At 47.0% G+C, this 20,632-nt stretch overlaps 1 protein-coding gene across 4 annotated transcripts in view; it reads left to right on the top strand.

The window, feature by feature from the left end:
* The window catches only part of INPP5D (inositol polyphosphate-5-phosphatase D), an 81,456-nt gene that overhangs the window by 14,655 nt on the left and 46,169 nt on the right, over positions 1–20,632 (top strand). The window contains exon 1 of one of the 4 annotated variants that reach the window (XM_075937410.2): positions 7,347–9,467. The exons of the other annotated variants lie outside the window; for them this stretch is intronic. Coding sequence (XP_075793525.2) covers positions 9,465–9,467 — 3 coding nt within the window. The 5' untranslated portion in view covers positions 7,347–9,464. Of the gene's footprint in view, positions 1–7,346; positions 9,468–20,632 lie in introns of those variants that run through there. 4 annotated transcript variants of the gene reach the window in all.

Genomic DNA, 20,632 nt, shown 5'->3' with positions numbered 1-20,632 from the left:
AGGAACTTTACTTTTTAGCTTGTTCTGAGGAAATGCAGTTAAGGAACCTTGACTCTAAATAAAAGGTTTGTTTTAGGGAATGGGAATTTTCTTGTCTTTTGCAAACAAAAAACCCCAGAGTATATGCTGGAGCTGGGCCCCACAGTGTGAGTGATTAGGAGCGGAGGGCAGTAATTAGAGAGGAGAGATATGGAGCCAAAATATTGCACACCCCATGGAGAAAGCCTTCTAAGGAAGATGCTCGGTTCCAGTGGCTGCCGCTCTGAGCTTTTCACTTGCAGCAGCAACCCCGAGGGCACCGACCAGCTTTAGAAACAGGAGCATAAGTGCTAGCACATTTGCTGCCCACAGTGGGAAGTGTTAAACAGAGCAGCTTGCATCATTTCCCCTTCCTCCCAGCCAGCTCAGTCTCCTGGACCTCAGCCCGTCTCCCAGCCCTCCCAGCCTGTGTCCTTTCTCCACTTCTCTGCCCCGTTTTCCTCTTGTGAACTGGAAACACTCATCCCAGATTAAGAATTCACTTGCACATTTTCAGCAACTTGCTTTTTGTTCCACAGGAGGGCTGCGTATCTAGGGAGGAGACACTGTGTTATTCATACACCAGAGAGATCTAATCAGGGCTTTGAGTGCAAATGTTTGAGTAGATTTAACCTGGGAAATGCTGTTGCACCTTCATAATGCCTAACACACTTCATGACAGTGCACAAAAGCATGAATAAAATATATACACTGGACACCATCCAGCCTTGGAATAACAGGCATAAGACACTAAAAACCATACACCCCCTCTCCTGCGCACAATCAACTCCAGGGAAGGCTCCCTGTGTGATAAGTACAACCCCACTCTCCAGATTCAGATTTAATGGGGATTAGTTGGTGGCTCAGTTTCTCAGGGCTAATGCTCCCTGGGAAATACACAGAATCAGTGGAAGGTCATTGCCTTTACAGCCACTGGATCTCTGTCGGAGGGCTCACTCTGATCCCACAGGATCAAACGATAGTGGTCATCACTGGATGCAGTTTGTGATCCTAAGATTCCACTGGGTCTAGCGGAGAGTGATTTGCTGGATTCCGGTCAGTTTCTGCAGGCGTCACTGCCATGGGGTCTGTGCATAAAGCGATTTCTGGGATTCTGCTGAATCTGTAGCATGAGGGGTTAGGGTTCTGATGGCTCTATAGGAAGCAAACAGACTGTGGCTGAAGAGCTTTGTGTGTTTGGAAGGGTGCACGCTGGATTGTGAATTCATATTCTCAATAACACAGCAAACTTCCGTTTGCAAGGTGCGTTGTTATTATCTGTGGGATGGGGTAGTTCCCACTTCTGTGCAATGAGCCACATACTCAAAACAAATGGAGTCTGAACAAAAAGCTCAGGTTCTTCTGGTCTGGGCACACTACTCCCACTGGGCCAGGCATCAAATACATGTTTGGTTGCCTGCTGTAGTTTTTGTCTCATCCGAAGGGTTTCATTCGGTTTAGAAAGACATCTGGCAACAAGCTGAATTAATCTGTGAACGGGTGTTATTTCTGTAAAGTGAGGGGTGCGGGTTCACCTTTTAAAAAGCCGTCATTTAAAAAAGGGTATAAAAATCCAAGGAAATGGATAAATCATTGAAGTCTGTACAGCAGCCACCCTTCCCAGCCTTGTGATAAAAGGGTTCCCGCACACACATCTAGGCTGTCTACACTCGTGGCTTCTTGCGCGAGTAATAGGCAAATGAGGCTAAGTGTGGAATATTGCCGAGCCTCATTTGCATACCTAATGAGCCACCATTTTTTTCAGATGAGGCTCTTGTGCAAGAAGGAGCATCTACACTGCCCCTTCTTGTGCAAGAAAAACCCTCTTGTGCAATGCCATTCTTCCTGAAAAGTAATAGGTGTAACGGCATTGCGCAAGAGGGTTTTTCTTGCGCAAGAAGGGGCAGTGTAGACACTCCTTCTTGCACAAGAGCCTCTTCTGAAAAAAATGGTGGCTCATTAGGTATGCAAATGAGGCTCAGCGATATTCCACGCTTAGCCTCATTTGCCTATTACTCGCGCAAGAAGCCGCAAGTGTAGACATAACCCTATTGTTTTAATCTTTAAACATCTGTTTTGTTTTTTAAAATGGATACAGGGAAGATTAATCATGGCTATGTTTACACTACAGGGGTTTTGCGCAAAAACGGTCAACCTGCGGAGCGTCCACACCTCAAGCGTGTTTTTGCGCAAAAAAAAAAAATTAGTAAATTGACAGGACAGAGGGCTTTTGCTGGTAGAGTTATTCCTCTCCCCACAAGGAAAAACTCCTTTTTGCGCTACTGCTCTTGCACCAAAAGGTGTGTGTGGACACTCTACAGCGGTTTCTTGCTCTCTTGCACAAAAGCGTATCACTTTTGCAATGTGTGGACGTGCTTTTGCACAAGACATTTTTGCAGAAGATCTCTTCCGTAAAAAGCTTCTTGTGCAAAAACCTTGCAGTGTAGACAAAGCCCATGAGATGATGAGATCAGTATATGCTAATTACATAGACCCTGATCCTGTAGTCGAATGTGCACATCACATAGGTTGTGATGCCTGCTCTAAGTCGATATGAAATTGATCAGGTACAGGTGGGCTCCTGGTACAGATCAGCTCTCGGGAGCAGGGCCACAATCTACTGGAGGCCGTTAGTGGCACACCAGATATGAAAGACACAATGTATTGCACCTTCATGGATGGCATCCACGTGATGCTACATGTTAGAGCAGGGGTGGCCAACCTGTGGCTCTTCTGAAGTTAATACACGGGTCCTTGCTCAGACACTGACTCCGGGGATGCAGCGACAGGTGCCAACTTTCCAGTGCTCAACTCCTGGCTCCACCTCCTCCTCCAAACATAGTGCACCTTTGCTCCTTCCCTCTCCCACAGAGCCTCCTGAGGGCCATGAAACAGGTGCCTGCAGTGGGCAGGAGGTGCGGGGAAGGAAGAGGAGGAGCTGATCGGTGGGGCTACTGGTGGGCAAAAGATGCTGGAGATGGGAGAGGAGGCACCTGACGGGGACTGCCGACAAATCACTGCGGCTCTTTGGCTACATGCATTGGTAAACTGTGGCTCCATCTCAGGCTCAGCTGGGCCACGCCTGTGTTAGAGTATTTTCCCTCTTCCACTCTGTGAAGCTGCTTCTCCTTTCAAGTTGTCTCTGATCATTGTTTTCATCTTCCTGAGTGCAGTGGTGGTGGGTTCATTTCTAATTAGATCGATCTCTAATCCAGGGGTGGCCAACCCGCAGCTCTCGAGCTGCATGCGGCTCTTTGCTCATAGAAATGTGGCTCTTATGAGTTAGGGTTACCATACATCCGGGTTTTCCCGGACATAACCTCGTTTTCCCATGTTAAATTGCCAGCCAGCCAGCTTTTTTAAAATACAAAATTGTCTGGCCTGTGGAGAGGGGGCGGCGGCCCCTGCCTTCAAGGGACCATTCGACTGTCTTTTGGAGCCATGTGCCTGGAAAGTTCACGGCCGCTCTTGCCACGCGCCCCAGCGCCTGGAGGAAAAGGCATGTGGCAGAGTCTCCGGTGAGACCCAGGGTGTCAGTAAAAGAATCTGGGGCTGCCTGACTCTGGGAGAGGGAAGGGGCATTGGATTAAAGCTGGGAGGGAGAAGTTGAGGGTGCCTGGCTCTGGGGGAGAGGAGAGGGATTGGGTTAGAGCAGGAGGGCTGGCAGTGCCTGGCTCTGGGAGAGGGGGAGGGCATTGGGTTAGAGCGGGGGGGGCTGGAGGTGCCTGGCTCCGGGGGAGGGGGAGGGCATTGGGTTAGAGTGGGGGGGTTGGGGGGAATCTCTTCCTGAGGTATGTTGACGACATTTTTGGACTTGCAACTTGCTCTCACGAAGATGTCGACAGATTTATTTTGTCATTCTCTGAGTTCCACCCAGCCTTGGAACTTTGGGGTCCTTTGGAATGAATGTTACATTTTAAACATCTTCTGGAACAAAACTTTGAAATAACAACTTGTTTGTTAAAACAGCACTTTGTGAACACAGCTGAGGAAAGGCTCTCGTCCGAAATGGCCTGTAATGTTATTTTTATCTCTATATTTTGTGTACTATCTATATCTATATCTATAGATATATAGATATATAAAAATAAATATATACTACATGGCTCTTTGCACTACTATCCACAGCTATTTTGGCTCTTACTCTCTAATGCTATGTCTACACTGCAGTTCTTTTTCAGAAAAAGGTACGCAAGTTGCAAACTGCAATTTGTGTACCTTTTTCCGGTTCTTTTTTCAGAAGAGGCGTTTCCGATATTTGGCCCATCTACACAGGGCCAAATGTGGGGAAAACCTCCTCTTTCAGAAGAGCCCTTATTCCTCATAAAATGATGAATACGGGGCTTCCGAAAGAAAGCGCCAGTTTTTTCAGAAACTAATCCGAAAAAGTGGATGCGTTCTTGGATGCTGCGGAGTTTTTCCAGGATACCTCTGGTATCCTGGAAAAACCTTGTAGTGTAGACATAGCCTAACTGGTTGGCCACCCCTGCATAAATTGTCTGTGTGGACACTCTCATTTAGAAATAAATTAAATAAGATCACTTTAATTTTGAATGAGTGTGTCCACATAGGGGATCTAATGCAATTTAATAAATCCACCTTACATTTACATCTTTTAGTTAATTCAAATTAACATTCAGGAATGTTTCCTGTAGTTAGTTCACCTTAATTTTCCTTAGTGTCCCTGGCTACACTACACTACAGGGTTTTGCCAGCAGAGAGTATGATAATGAAGCACTCATTAGCATTTGTTGCACTGTCATTAGCATATTTTCTGCCCGAGGTTTTTGGCGCAAGAGGTTTTTATGCAAAAACAAGCAGTGTAGATGGATCCGTTTTGTGCAAAAACTCACTTTTGCGCAAGATCCTTATGCCTCAAAAAGGAGGTATACAGATCTTGTGCAAAAGGGAGTTTTTGTACAAAACAGATCAGTCTACACTGCTAGTTTTTGCACAAAAACCTCTTGTGCAAAAAGCCTCGGGCAGAGAATATGCTAACGACAGCATAACAAATGCTAACGAGCACTTCATTAGCATACTCTCTGCCGGCAAAACCCTGTAGTGTAGACGTAGCCCTACGAGCTCTTTGTGTTTCTTGAGAGATTAAATTCATCCAGTTATTCCAATATATGTGATTTTTGGAGAGGAGTAGAACTTTGTGTTCAAGAAAGACCTTTGCATACATTTCTTCAGGATTTTTGTAGTTTGTGGCAGATATTTATTAGATGGGTTAACTTAGCACCTGGCAGTTTTCCATCCTCGACAGCTTTAGAATTGTTTGCTAACCCAACTTTCCAGCACTGTGATGCCCAAAACCACCTGTGAGAGATTTTATTCCAGGAAAATCATGAAATGAGCTGCCTGGTGCACATAGTTGATGTGGTTGCTCTTTTGTGTGGACAAACATAACTTTGCTTTTATGTTAAGTGAGCTGTTTGGAGCAGAGACAAATTAGATCTCTGTTCCTGTTGGCTAAGACTAAAAACATTTCCCTGGCCCCTTTCTAAGGGCAGGAGAGAGAGAGAGAGAGAGATTTTAAATTTCCTCTCACCTCTCTAGCCTACCATATCTGGAGCCCAGTTGGGAAAACGACATCTGAGAATGCCTAACATGTAGTCTCCCGGAGTCAGAGTATCCAGGGTGTCATATGAGGTTCATGGACAAGCCGCATGAAACTGAAAGTGAAAAGAGAACTTTCTCTCTTTGGATCAGCTGACTCATGTGCATCATTTTCTGGTCCCTTGGGCCTCGTTGGCTTGCGAGACCCAGAACTACGTCCTGCTGGTGGAAATGCATTTCAATACCCTGCTTCCCTTTGAGGCTGTTTTACAGCACATGAAGCTCTTCAAATTTTTACCTTGCTCAGGATGGTGTGGTGAGGCTTAGTTACTGTCTCGTGCAGTGGCTGGATTATCTATCGAAGCATCAGGAACCAGGATGCAACCTGTCCTTGTCAGTCAAATGGCTACAGTTGGCTTCTGTCCTTTTTGTGAGTCATTCAGACCCACAGCGGTTGACGCTTTCTCCACTCAAGCTTCCTGCTTCTGCCAAGGTCTAAGGTATTAATACATGCCCCCATCACCACCGTATCAAAAAAACATGTGATGTTTAAAGCATTTATTCTCACAACTCTTCTGGGAGGCAAGGCAGGGCTATTACCCCATTGCGCAGATGGGGAACTGAGGCACAGAGAGGCGACGTGACTTGCCCAGTACTGTGGCCCTGGCTACTGAATCTGGACTGTGGGGGCTGGATACAGAGGCAGAGTTGCCATTTTTTAGAATACTTTCCCCTGGATGTGCCCTGCTTTGTTCTTCCTGGATGAAATGTGCCGGGGGGTCAGGGATTTAGTCAGCCGAGTGGCAGTCTTTGGTCTCTGGTCTGGTCAGTGGGGCTGTACTCCGACTCCCTACTGGTCTGGACATCCCCTGCCATCTCTCTCCTCCATCATGCTGGGGGATGGGCTTTGATGCTCACCTATTTGTGCTGGCAGCTGGTTGACTACAGAGGCTAGATTTGTCCCCTGTCTATAGGGGTGTTTTAACGCCTGGTGGCTTTTTCCAGTTTATGGCTCTTTGAAAAGCTGCTGGTTTTGGACCCACTTTTTCCCACTGAAGCTCTCTCCTGCAGGGACCTGTTTACTGCCTTGACACAGGCTGGGCTGTCCAGGCTGCCTCACCTGACAGCTGTTAGTTGGGGATGCCGGAGGACAGCGACCCTCTTGTTCAGCTTCATGCACAATGGCTCATTTTCTCCTGCCTTGTCCCCGTTTGGTTCCTTTCTGGTAGCAGCTTTTCAGTGGTTTTCAGGAGGGTGCGGCTGACTTTCTCTCAGGTCCTGTTAGTTCTGGAAGCAGAGACAACCTCAGCTTCCTGCCTGGCCAATGCTTTGCTGGGTCGGGCATCAGCCAGCCATTTTAATACGTCCCCAGAAGAGAACGGCCAGGGCAGAGCGGTGTGAGGTGCGAGGTCTGTCCTAGGCACGGAGGCCTGGCAGCACACTGGTTGCACCTCTTATAAATTGACTTGTACCCTGGACACTCTTCGGTTGCCTCGGTGTGTTAACAATCACTTGAGTGAACTTGGCGATGATGATGCTTTAATGATCCATGTTTAATGTCCCTCCCCACAGGGGAGGAAACGTGACTCGAAATATTGCTTGGAGGGGTCTGAAATCGAGGGGAGTGACTCTGGGGAAGTGTCACCCTATAAGCAGGGTTTTGCTTAGTTTTGTTCATCATTTAGTGTCTATATTGTACTCCCCTTACTAAAGGTGCCTCTGACTTTTTCTGGGAGGATCCTGTGTGCTGCAATCTAGCCCTAGAGACTACAACTCCCATGAGCCCTTGAGGAAACCAGGAAGAGAGAGCTTGTTTGGGCATGTTGAGAGGAGAAGGTCTCAGGAGTCTGGGGTTCTCCATTTTGGGAGAAGGGAGCCAGACTCCTGTGGAAGAACCTTATATCCAGTCCAGGAGCTGTTGTTTTGTGGCTACAGCTTGGGACTGAAAGTCTGTGATGCATGGATCTAGAAGGCTGCTAATTGCCCTAGAGGGAAGAGACTCTGGCTACACCTGTGGCTGAGGAGGACTACACAAAAACCAGCACACAGGAAGAGGCTGTAAGTAAATGGGCTCTTTAGGAAAGTGCTGCCTGGGACAGACCTCAGAGAAACTAACTCTGGGTCCAAAGAGAGGCAGAGTGTCCAGCCCAGTGAACCAGAGTTGCTGGCATTTGGTGGAGCCTGCTCCAGTGGCACAGGGAGTTTGCAGCTGGCTGCACAGTTTGGACTAAGACACACACAACCTACAGAGAACCTCAACTCCAACTGCAGACCTTCAAGTGCGCCCACGCAAGTGCCTGGGACTCTGAGTCCAGAGGAGAGCACACTCTGGAGTGGGATAGATGGTGGCAGTGCAAATGCCAGCTAGATAAGTTCCAATTATTTCTGTGTACTTTATTAATTGTATTCACTGTTAATCTGTTAAACCCTGTTTTTTTAAGTTATTAAATAAAGGTGTGTTCATTCTAATGTAATCCATTAGATGTATATTATTTATAATTTGTAATTGTTGTTCGGGAGTTAGATCCAGATCATTGCTGGAATAATTTTATTCCTGGAGGCTCCCAAGGCACACCATTAAGTGTGTACAGGGCCAGCCAGGTGGAAGCACCGCCATTGTATGTTCTTTATGAGCCAGGGACTGCAGCAAGGAGGTGGATGGGGAATCCCCAACTAAACAACATCACCACTGGGGTGCTCAGGATCTCCTTTTATGTTTAAACCATCAGGTGCCCAGGCACACCTGTGAGTGTGACCTGCTCCTGAGTAACCTGGGGAGGAAAAAGGGGTTACGTATTATAATTGCATAACATTGTAAATAGCCCTTTATGTCATTTTATGTGACTTAAGCTGTTTTTTTTCATGTGTCTCTGTCTCTCTCTCTGTTTCACCTTTTCCACTCACCCTGCCACATAACTTCCTGGGGCAGGTTTAAAGACACAGGACATGAGTATCCTGCTGCTTTCCTTCATAGGACTTCAGTCTCCCATTCTAACGATCTGGCATCATGCCTGAGTCTGGCCGTCATTCATCCCACCTCACCATTGCAGCTAGAGCTTTTTTCCCCTCAGCTAATGCAGCATTTCCAACCTTTTTTACTAGGGAGGGGCCTGAACCTGATCACTCTAAGCTCTCCCTGCTTTGGGTGGGAATTCTGGAGGCACTTGGGCTGTAGGATTCACCTCTAGCTTTTGTATGGGGTGAATTTGGAGAATCAGCTTTCATAGCAGGACTCTATGTATCGGGAGATGAATGACACCGCGTGTGAGATGTCTGTAAGCAGGCCAGTAACCGTGGCTGCACACCAATGAAGCCAAAGCCAGAGAGGTAAGGGACTGGGGATGGGTGGTCTTGCCCTGTGAGATCTGCTCACCAGGGACAGGATATGCCAGATATGAAGGAATTTCAAAGCCAAGTGCCATAAATAAGAGCCAGGGTCAGAAACAGGCACTACCAGGCTGGATTTAAGAGGTAGGAATTGGGTCAAAATCAGGCTAGAGTCAGGTGAGGTGAGTCTGTGTGGTTGTCCAGACAACTTCGTGGAGCAACCCTTGAGGTTAAGTAGAGCCTTTTAGCCAATCAGAGGGCAGCAGTGTACTGTCACTCTGGACCTCATGGAGGATACAGCTTCCAGAACCTACTGATCACAGTAAGCCCTGACCATGTCTCTACATAGCCTCCTGGTGGTACTATGGGAATATTAGCCTCTCGGGGCTCTGCTAGGCCTGGGTTCTATTCCTGAGTGGTAGTGTCTTTGCAGCTCTCTGGGCACTCAGCTTGCTGAAGGTATAAGAAATGTCAGTGTTCCTCCCAGTGCTGTTTCCATGCAAATGGAGTGTTGGTGAAAGCTATCCGGTGGACCCAAATCCTCAAGGAGCTGGCCCTGCATGGTGAGGGGGCCATCTTGTTCCTATTGCCTTAACAATAGTACTCTCTCCCCTTCCTAAGGGAAATTCACTGCCCTTGCTTGTCTGTCTGTGCTCACTGGGCAAGGTCTGTATCATCCTTTGCTGTATGTTCTGTCAGTGCACAAGTACAGTGCAGATCTGATAAGAGCATCAGCTTTGGTCAGTTCCTGTGTTGCTTGTGTCATTGCTGCTGTTATTGACGTCAGGAGTGGCTTATGGCTTGCAAGCCAGGGCCTTGCAGTGAGAGAGACAACTGGTAGCAGCAGTTTTGCCATTCACACTGACAATTATTACTCATATTGTATCAATTCCTGTAGCATGCTGTGAAGCCTGAAACAAGAGGACTTTCTGTGTTAAGAGCTATGGGGTGTGGCTCATTGCTTTAGCGGTTAGATTCTTCATCTAATCTGATAGATCAACAACTTGTGATTTGGACATCATGGGCCTGATCCTACAAGGTGATGTGTATTGTTTGACTTACCGGGAGTGAAGGGCAAGAGTTAGGCTCTGTGAACAATAGCAGTTCTATTTTTATCACCTAAATTGACAGTCCTGGAAAGACATGGGACGCCTGCACTCACTCAAATGGATGGCCAAAGCACTCGTGGACTCCAGCGGGAGTAGGCTCGCACCCTCAGACATTAGAAAGCCAAGAGCCAATCAGTAGGCAAAGCTGCAAAACTTATATATGAAAATGAGATTAATCTAGTTTGCTAAAGTTAGAGGTAAAGAAACGATTAAACTGTTTAAAAAATTGGTTTCACCCTTCCCTAGTTACCACAGAAAACTTGTCACACATGATTCTCATAGGGAGTGAGGACTTACGATGCAACTTTCGGGCTGAGAAGTTATGCACACTGAAGACAGGAAATTGTAATTTTATCTCGTCACCTCTTGTGTATATGCATTACCATGTCACTTCTCGTTTTCCAGTATTAACACAGTATTTTCTAAAATGTTAGACACTGTGAATCCTGTTTCGTATGCACATACATCCAGAGACCTTATGTAACTTTCTTAGTAAGCAATATGTCTCCAGTGATTCTGAACTTCGTAAGTTCTCTTCTCCATTGTGTGTTATAAATAATACGTTTGGTTGTTCAATGCCAGGCCTGATTCTGCACTGTGGTTGAGAGTTGTTTGGCTCAGCACATATACTGATGAATATATTTAGGGGATTTGTCCTGGGTTCCTTATTTTCTGCCTGGCTTCAGGCACGGTTAAGAGGATGCATCCAGTGAGGGGCAAAACCTGGCCCATACTATGGTGATGTGCACACACACGTTATATCTGTTTTCAGGAATTCTGAAGCTAGCAACATGCTCTGTAATGACATATGTGATGAGTTCGGTCACAGAGATCCCCTCGAGACTGTCACTTGATGTGCTGAGCGTAGCAATAAGCCTGCCTTTCTTCTCTCCGGAGTGTCCCACCACCCTGTCCTGCTGAATCAGAACCTCTGGTCTCCCCCAGCGATGGCCCAGAGTTGAGATCACAGCCCATAGCAGAGTGACAGACACAGAGATGCGGTCAGCTCTGGGAAGCCTTAGTCAAAGGGACTTGATACATCACCCAAGTGCACAGCCCCACTGGGACAAAAATCCCAGATAATCAAGCTTACTCTGCATAAAGTTCATACAGTGTGAGCTGAGAAGTTGTTCGCTCCCTTTTTCATTAAAGAAAGGTATGCACAGTAGTCATCCCTCCACCCCGATAACAATTATTTACCTTGGGTTTAATAATAAACAAAAGTGATTTTATTAAGTATAAAAAGTAGGATTTAAGTGATTGCAAGTGATAACAGACAGGTCAAAGTAAGTTACTAATTTAAAACAAAACATGCCTGCTAAGCTTAATACTCTGAGAAACTTGTCACGTGCAATTTCTTACCATAACAGTAGTTTTAATCACCTTTTCCCACAAGCTAGGCAGCTTCCCAGATTGAGCTTGAACCTTCCCCCTCTTCAGTCTTAGATGTTTCCAGCAGTCATCTTAGTGGTAATCAGGGGTCTGCTGGTGTCTGGCAGCAACCCCTATTGTTTGGTTTCACACCTTTATATATTTTGCCCCAGGTGAGAATCCTTTGTGTTCAGTTCAAATTTTTCTCGCCTTGAGTGAGACAGCGTCCAAAATGGTTTCCAGCATCAGGTGACCTGGTCACATGTCTTTGTAGAACACAGGGATGAGTCAAATTATTCACAGATCATTGTCCCAAATACCAGCCTATGAAGTTCCTTATGTACCACTAATGGCCCTCACTTAGCAGGTCTAGATCAGTAGACAGGTTTATGCTTCATATTTCTAACTTCAAACACCGAAATGATACATGCCCACAAACAGATGAGACACATTCAGCAGATTACAAGCTTTCCAATGATAGGTTACATGCGACATTTTGCATAAAGCATATTCAAAATCATATTTCCATAAATAGTATAGGGGTGTAATGTCACTACATAGTTACTGTTTTGCAAAATGAACTTACTCTGCTGAGGAAATAAATACTGCCATGCCACTTAAAATGCTGACAGAGGAACAGATATCAGTGACTTACCACAACTTTTCTACTTCGGTTATTGCCAACACCTAGCACTCAGAAAATCCTGCTTCGCCCTGCAAAAATCATGATTGGCCTAAAAATTGGGAGAGTTAAAAAATAATCAAGTTGAGTTTCTTTTTATTTGCCTTCTGGTGTTGAAATGTAGGCTTTGCATTTTCATGATATTCCCTGCAGCCATATGGACTAGAAACATGGTTTTTTAAGACAGGTGAGATTCCCATTTAATCCCCTGACTCCAGCATCTGGAGCATTAAGCAAACCAGCAAATATCATGAGACAAACAAAAATGTAATTTTAGAAGGGCTAAGGCTGGAAGTGTGTTTCAAAATCATTCAAAGGCTTATACTTTGTTGTACAAAAGCTCTACCTAAACATTAGGTTGTCTGCAAATAAACAACTAAGTATCTAGCTAATTCCACACTGCCAAAGAAATTCTTGCTCACTCACTCTTCTCTCATCTGATTTACACCACCCACCCAAACGTAACACCCGTCCCTTGGTTTGTTCTGTAATGGTAACATGCTGCCGGAAGTACACTGATTTTATCTCGTTCATTAAATGTGTAAAACTGCTAAGAAAAATCTAGTCTCCAGGAACATTAAGGTTATGTTGGAGTTCTGAGAGTTTTGTCATAGTGTGATGCGTTGGTGGAGTAGAGGAACATCTTAATGAATAGAAATGGAATGATTGATCAGTTTGGTGTTACGGCATGTGCTGATTGCGTAATGTTGTAGGTTTATATAATTACATGTAGACCTTTCCAGTTTGTATTTTTAACTATACCAACTAGATGTCTAGCAATTAACATATGGCTTTTTGGTGAGCATTGTGTTATAGCACATTTTAATTTGTAAAAAGACAGGTAAATGTTACTTTGGGGTACTAGCTGGATTTAGTGGAACTGTAACACTTTTCACATGACGAATTTAATTTGAAAATGTCACAGTTCTATTGTAGCTTACAAGGGCCTATAAAGAGGATATTAGTCCAGTGGTTTCCAATCTGTGGTCCATGGACCCCTGGTGGTCCGTGATGGTACTGCAGGGGGTACCATCCTTACTTTTCTTTTCTTTTCCTTTTCTTTTTTTTTCCTCCCCCAGGGCTCTGCGCCTGGCCAAGGGCAGTGTGCTGGGGCAGGAGGTGCCTTCAGGGGTGGTATTTCAGGAGAGGTGTGAGAGGCATGCACAGAATGCAAACACTTTCCTTTCACTCCCTTAGCAGCTGGGAACTGGGAAACGGGATGAAAAGCAAGCATACGGCTGCTGCCCCCTCCACACCATCCTGAAATTTCACCCTTCCACCATATTCTCCGTGGATGGGAAGGGGGCAAGAACTGAGGAAGTTGCGTGGGCCAAAGGGGAAGGGTGTCCACGAAATGTTAATAGATTGAAAAGGGGTCCATATGCTGAAAAAGGTTGGGAACCACTATATTAGTCATTAGGAGAAGGCAGGATAGGTCCTGGGTATAAAATGAGTCATAATGGAAAACAAGGTTTTCAATAACCTGATTTTCAGAAGTGTTGAACAGCTGTCTTCTGAAAATCAGGCCCTTTAAATTAGGCCCAAGTGGTTAAAGTTCCATATTTAGCAAATGTTAAGCATGTAACGTTTGCCTGGGTAAAAGGCTCTGTCTTTCCAAATGGTATAAATTATGCTTATAAAGAGAGCTGGGTCTGGACTGTGAAAACTGGGTTAGGGAGGAGGTTAGATCTCAGTGTGAACTTGCACACTTCAGATCTAAGATGCAGTTTGGAGCTGTAGCTACATCCAGATCCAGCCCTCAGCCATAATTTGGAATACTGTGAGGTGCATGTATTTGGATCTGGGCTCATCTCTAAGGGAAATCAGTTTCAGGGATTGTTGATACAGATGGCTTGGAACATACACACCTTTGTGTTCTTCAACTAGGCAAGTGAATATTGAACCTACTCAGTTTCACTTACAGCCGTGTGAAAAGCAGAGCAGACCACTCTTTCATTTAGCATAACTCTTCTCTATAAGAAGACAAGAAGCTTGATGATAATGCCAAATATCAACCTTGCTCTTCAGTGAATGAAAGAGGCAGTAGGGCCAACGAGGACTGCAGTTAGTCCTTGGCTACACTACAGAGAAGATTGATCTTCCGGGGTTCAAATTAGTGGGTCTAGTGAAGACATGCTAATTCGAACTGAGAGGGCGCTCCCGTTGATGCAGGTCATCCTGTTCCTACGAGGAGTAGGGGAAGTTAAAAGGAGAGTGTCATTGACCTCCCGCAGTGTGGATGGTGCCAAAATGTGATACTTCAGCTCAAGCTTTGCAATAAACGTAGCTGGAGTTGCGTATCTTAATTCAAGCTTATCCCCTAGTGTAGACCTAGCCTTAATGTCTAAAGAACCAGATGGAATTTTTCTCACATTAATAGTGTGGTTGTCAAACTTAGTTTATGTCCTTTATCTAGAGATATGTACATCTGATTCCCATCCACTTGGCCTTCAGAAGAGTTAAAAATGATTTTTTAAAAGTTATACATTGACTTTTCTCTAGATTACTTTAATTCCTTATTTCGGTTGGCTAATAATTGCTTTTTTCAGACTTTCTGAAATCAAATGAGGTATTCTCATGCTCCCAATTTAGCAATGATTAACTTCCAACATTTTAGTCTCAAATCTCAAATAGAAAAAGGGGTTAGATCAAACTCAGCTTTGAGTAAACCAAGCTTGCAGTTTTAGGAAAAAACCTTTCATGAAATGTGTCGTGAATAGTGTTTATCCATCTTCCATGCTTTAGAAATAGCATGGGCCATTCACCTTGAAATTGCCCTCCCCCCCAACAATTCTCCAATAGTCACAGGCTTCATCATTCACCTCTCCAACTCTCCAGATTTGGAGACAGCAGATCCCTCCTAGGTCCTAGCTAATCCTCAGAGGCTGCTGTGTTACCAGGCTCAGGCCTCCCCATCTCCACCATCCACTTTCCCTCGGGACCTTCCTTTGAGCAAGCCCCCAGCCTGCCTTCCTCTCCCCTTTATCCCCATGCTCAGCTCATTTGCTGGCTGCCCTAAAGACCCCTCACCTCCTACTTTTCAAGCGCTTGATTTCCCTTTTTACCCCCATCTGCCCCTAATTTTTCTTCCGTCATCAAAGTCCATCCTCTTCCATGGTCCACCAGCTGCACCCTCCTCCTTGGGGCCCTGAAGCCCTTCTAGCCTACCCCTCAGCCTAGGCCAACCCGTGGCTCGCAAGCCACATGTGGCTCTTCCCCCTCCCGTCAGTGCTCACCAGGGCCGGAGATCAAAATGGCAGTTCCAATATGGCCTCAAAAAGCCTTAAAGGGCCAGTCTTTTTTTTTACTCTAAACTTTTTATCCCGGCTCCTCGCACTGGATCCAGTTGGAACTTGGCTCTTCATCCAGAATGGGTTGGCCACCCCTGCCTCAGCCCATGCTGTCCACCTTGTTTCTCTGAGCCCTCAAAGCTGTATTAAAATAGATTATGCTTAGGGACCGCTTGTATTTTGGGAAGCAGCTGTTACTCCCAGCTGTGACACCTGTCTAAAGTCAAGTGACTGTGAAATTCACCTAAATTGCTTAGTAAAGGATCAGAACATCAGAGATGTTTGCTGAGGAGCTAACAAGATGTTTTGGAAGGGCTTGTCTACACATACAGTGCCACTACACTGATGGGAAAGTGTCTCCTGTTGGCACAGGTATTCGACCTCCCCGAGAGGTGGTGGCTATATTGATGGGAAAAGCCCCCCCAGCAACATAGCACAATGTACATCAGGCGCTGGGTTGGTATAACTGTATCACTTATTTCCACACCCATGAGTGACGTAGCTAGAGTGATGCAAGTCTGCAGTGTAGACCACACTTACTAACCAGCTCTGAGCATCAGCTTCAGTTCCTTAAACAAATGGAAATGCTTATTTGAGTGAGATGCCAACAGCTGCTTGAGCAACGTTGAATGAGCTGCTAAGTCTGACCGGGCTAACTCAGTTTGTTTTAAGTCAACGTTTTCCAAAGCAGTTGCCTAAAGGTAATAAGCTTTTCCCCAGGAATACTTGGCACCTCAGAAGAAGTGGCCTGATTTTCAGCTTGCACTGATTCTGTCAAGCTCTCCATTACTTTGAAAATCAGGCTGCTCCCAAGGCACTTTTCCCACTTCCTACTTTGCTGACTAGCCTGGGTTTAGGGCGTTGAAAACTCTTCCACTTTTCCTCAGAGTGGTCCTGTGCGTTCTATTTATAGCACTTCTCTGAAGACCTCCTAGTTAACTCCTTCTGGGCCCTGCTTGCCTGGGTTCTATATAAAGAAAGCTGCTTTCATCATCTGTCTTCATAATCCCTCCATTGGTCCCCTTGGGAATAGTAAAAGGCACCTCTCAGCAAGGCCAGATTCAGAGTGCCTCAGCCAAACCATTTTGGTGGCAGAGGCAAGCTTAGGTCACTCAGAGATAACATGAGGCAGGCCCTGGGCCAAGGCCCTGTGAGATGTTCACAGAGACTATGTCTGCACTACGAGTTTTCTCGGCAAAAAATATGCTAACGAGGGACTCATTTGCATGAGTTGCAATCTCATTTGCATATTTTCTGCCAATCCATTTTTGCCCTAGGGTTTTTTGGGGGGCATAAGAGTTTTGTGGAAAAGGGAGTTTTGTGCAAAAAGAAAACATCCACACTGCTTGTTTTTGTGCAAAAACCCCTAGTGCAAAAATGGATCAGCAGAAAATATGCAAATGAGATCGCAACTCATGCAAATGAGTCCCTCCTTAGTATATTTTCTGCAGAGAAAACCTCGTAGTGTAGACGTAGCCAGAGAGGGGGCCTGGCAGGAGGAGAGAGAAACTGTGAAAAATGCTGTTGAAAGAGCAAAGAGATCAGAGAACCAAGAGAGGCCAGTGCTATGAAGACATGGGGAGGATGGGATGTTGGGGAGGAGGAAATGATCCTCAGTGTTAGAGCTGCCTTGAGGCAGACGAGGTTGAAATAAGGGCCGGGAGATTTAGCCAGGAACAAGCGTCTGTAGAGTGGAAATGACAGAAGCTACATTAGCGTGGACCCAGGAGTGACTAGAGATAGCGGATATAAGCAGTTGTTCAGTGGCCTTAGAGGAGAAGGGAGATGGAACAGTGACTGATGTGACATGTAGAGTCATTTTTTGAAGGATGGGAGATACAGGAGCCTGCCTATAGGAAGGGGGAGGGCAAAGGAGGCTAGGAGAGTCTGGAGTCAAGGGGACAGACGGAGGGGTTAAAAGTAGGTGAGCCCTCGGGGGAACAAAGGGTTACGGAAGGAGAGGAAGGAGGGATGAAAAGAAAAATCACGTTGGATCTTATTGATGTCCTTGAAGAAGTTAGCAGCAGAGAGAACAGTGGATGGGTTTGAAGAGGGAGTCACAAGTGATATACTTCAGTTTGAATCTGCCTGATAAACTCTGTCTGTATATTAGGGTGGGGAGAGGAGGTGTCTGTGCACATGCTAAAAATAAGACCTCGCTTGTGCATTTCAGCCACAGGCCCGTATTGCTTTCGACTGCTGCAGATCCCTCACTTCTGCTTGCGTTGCCCTTTTTCTTTTCTGTTCCTCATTTCAAAAACCAGAACAGATGCGTATGAAGTTAATCTTTCTCTCAGCCGGGCCTTTGCTATGCAGCTCAGTTCTCCCATGGAGGTTTGTTCAGAGCTGAACGTCAATCGTTTGGGGTTTTTTTTTTTAATGCTCTTTGGTGCCAGGAACACATTTCATGATCTACTTCTGCTTTCCCTCTCCAACCTGTGAGACTTTTCCCCAAACTCAAACGTGGCTTGAAACATTGGTTGTCCAGCCATATGTTGCTTGGCTTGCCCGTTGGCAGAGAGTTGTTAGTTCAGCTTTCAGGTGAGCCTCTCCAGAAACCTGAACGCAAGATGGAACATAGCTGCAGATTGTGTAATGCCTTCTTTATTTCTTAATCTACTTACGCTTCAGCTCTGCCAGCCTCTGACACAGCCCCAGGCTATGAACAACAGATCAGTGTCTGTAGGACTGCTCAGGAGCCCAGCAGGGCCCAAAGCTGAATTATAAGCCTTCTATTCGATTCAGTCACGGTTCTTATCTAGTGTGCCCCATGCATCTTCAAGCCACGCATCAAACAACAGGAGCAGAAGTGCATACAATGGACTGTCTTGGTTTGGTAGGGGTTCTTCAACATGTGTTGCAAAGTACAGTAGACCCTTGATTTTACAAACACCCGTCTTATGCCTGACCAGGTCTATGAATGATTTTTCCTGAGAGAAAAACAAAATCACATAATGAAAAGAAAATCCTGTCAGCGAACAAGTCAATATCCACTTGCGTTCAGGAAATGGCCTTGCGGTGGTTGGCGGGGTACAAAGAAAGCAAGTCAGTGCTCTGTACTGCAGCTGAGGTACCGCACCGAGCGAGGGTCGTTTTGGGATATTCAATGTTATCAACCCTCAGTCCACACTTAGGTCACGAAACAGGGGGTTTACAGAACTTATGGGAGAGAAGGCAGCTCAAATAAATGTGCCTTGTGTTTGGAGTGGAATAGAGCAAGCGGGAGGTTTGAGGTTTCTTTTCCCCCAGGGGATCTGCGACTGCCCTCTAACGCTGACCTCAGTCTTCATCCTTTCGCAGTATTTGCATATCATACTGCTCCTTACATGGCAAAACGGATGCGTGGGCGTCTGCGGGTGGGGGAGTTGCAGCCGTGGTGGCTGTCTGCTCTGGGGGGCTAGGAGCTGACTGTGGTGATCCGTTGCTGTGCCAGGCCCACGTTTCCCCAGCCTCGCGTTTGTGGTTGGACACTGGGCAGCCTGCAGGCGCCAGCCCTGCAGTTCCCCTTTTCCTTTTGACAGTTTTTGCTGTCTCCCTTCAGCTCGTCAGGCCGGATGCTTCGTTCTCTGCAGAAGTCTTGCTGTGAAACTCAGGGAGCACGCTCCCATCAGGGCTCTCCTCTCTGGAGCACCTCAGTGTAGGGAGCCTGCTTCCTTCTGGAACAGGGTCTGGGGGGCCAGAGCCAATGGAGGACTCTCCCCACCCCACGGTCCTCTCTTCCCTCTCCCCTTCCCCCATACTCCTGCCAGGGAAATGAGGTTGAGCACAGTGTGCCGGCTTGCCCTGCTCTGCCCCCCAGCCCGACACTCCTGCTGGGTTGAGGTGTGGGAGCACCCATTTTTCCAGGGCCCCCAACTGGCCGGGGTCCCTGGGCACAGTCCCCGTTGGCCCAGAGCCTAATCCACCACAGGCTGAGGGGTTGGTCGGGTTCTGTTGTGCAGCCCCCGGGGAGAGCCGGGAGTTACCAGAGGAGCGGAGGCTCTGGAGGCGAGGGATGGTTCGGTCTGAGGGGCACAGGGCTGCTGCCGAGTGCTTTCCACGGTTACCATGAAGACTAGGAAGTCTGGAGGAAGTGGCCTGCACTTGGCAGCTGGAGGAGCTCAGTTCGGCCCTTGCTCCTCCTATATCCCAGGCCTGGATTTGGCTCAGAGAGAGCAGCCCCTGAAGAGAGTGTTGTCGGGACCAGCGTACTTCCTGAAACACTGAGTTGCCAGGGGTGAGGCAAACAGCTAGAGCTGCGGAGGAGAGGACTGTGCTGGAGGACGTTGGGATGGGGAGGAGGCGAAGGACGTAGGCAAGAGATGGAAAGTCCTAGGGTCAGCTGCAGGGCAGGGAGAGCAAGGCAGAGCCCCGGGGATGGGGGAGAGGATGGGGAAACGCTGAGGGCTGAACAGAAGGCCATTTAGAGGGGATCTAGGAGTGCAGGGGAGGACTTGGGAGCAAGTGGAGTGGGGGAGGGCAGGAGAAAGCTTGAGGAGACCTGGAGAGTGAGGGGGACAGGAGAGAGGCTGGGTGGCAAAGCATCCCCACAGGAAGAGGTGGTGGCAAAGCCTGGCCTTCCTGCGAGGCTCAGTGCTGTTTAATCTCTCAGTTAAATCCGACTGCAAGAAGAAATGGTGTGAATTCCAGGGCTGATCAGCAAGAGGAGCATTAGCCTCGCCCCACTCGTGCCGGGTGCTGTTGCTGTTGAGAGCTCATGTGCCCGTGTTCGCAAATCTGTCTTGCTCGTGGTCCGCCCTTGAAGCCAGCCGAACGTGACCTGATGGGAGCTGGAAATCATCTACAACACATTGGCCAGGCGCTGCCATCTGCATCAGGCCCTGCTGGGTGTCTGTGCGTGCCCCTGCTCTGCTCCAGGACGAGTGAGAACCAGGAAGGTCAGATCTTGAACAGCATTTGGATTGGTGGCTAAAATCTGGATGGTGACTCCTTTTCGTCCTTGCTTGCTGCCCGTACAGAGCGGTGGAGGATTGTCACTCGCTGCACTGCCACGGGGAGCCGGTGGTTTTGTATTACTTGGTCTCAACCTGGAGGCAAAGTGGTGGGACGGCATGAATAGCGGCTGTAGTCGGGTGGCATTCCTTGGTTCATCGGCAGCTTCAAGCACAGAGAGCTGATTGTTCGGGAGCTTTGCTGCTACAGCCCCCAGACCGTGTTACCTTTGCCGTCTCTAACGCTGTGTTTTCAGACATCGGGGCCAGCCCTGCATCGTCTTTCCATTCTGGGAGCTCCAGCCAAGTACTTCTGTGCTTTTGGCAAAGTTTCAGCCACCAAGA

Source organism: Pelodiscus sinensis, chromosome 10 (assembly GCF_052426305.1).
Source record: "Pelodiscus sinensis isolate ZL-2025 chromosome 10, ASM5242630v1, whole genome shotgun sequence".
Classification (NCBI taxonomy): Eukaryota; Metazoa; Chordata; order Testudines; family Trionychidae; genus Pelodiscus; species Pelodiscus sinensis.
Note: the sequence above shows the minus strand (reverse complement) of the source record. Positions and strands in the feature narration are given on the sequence as shown.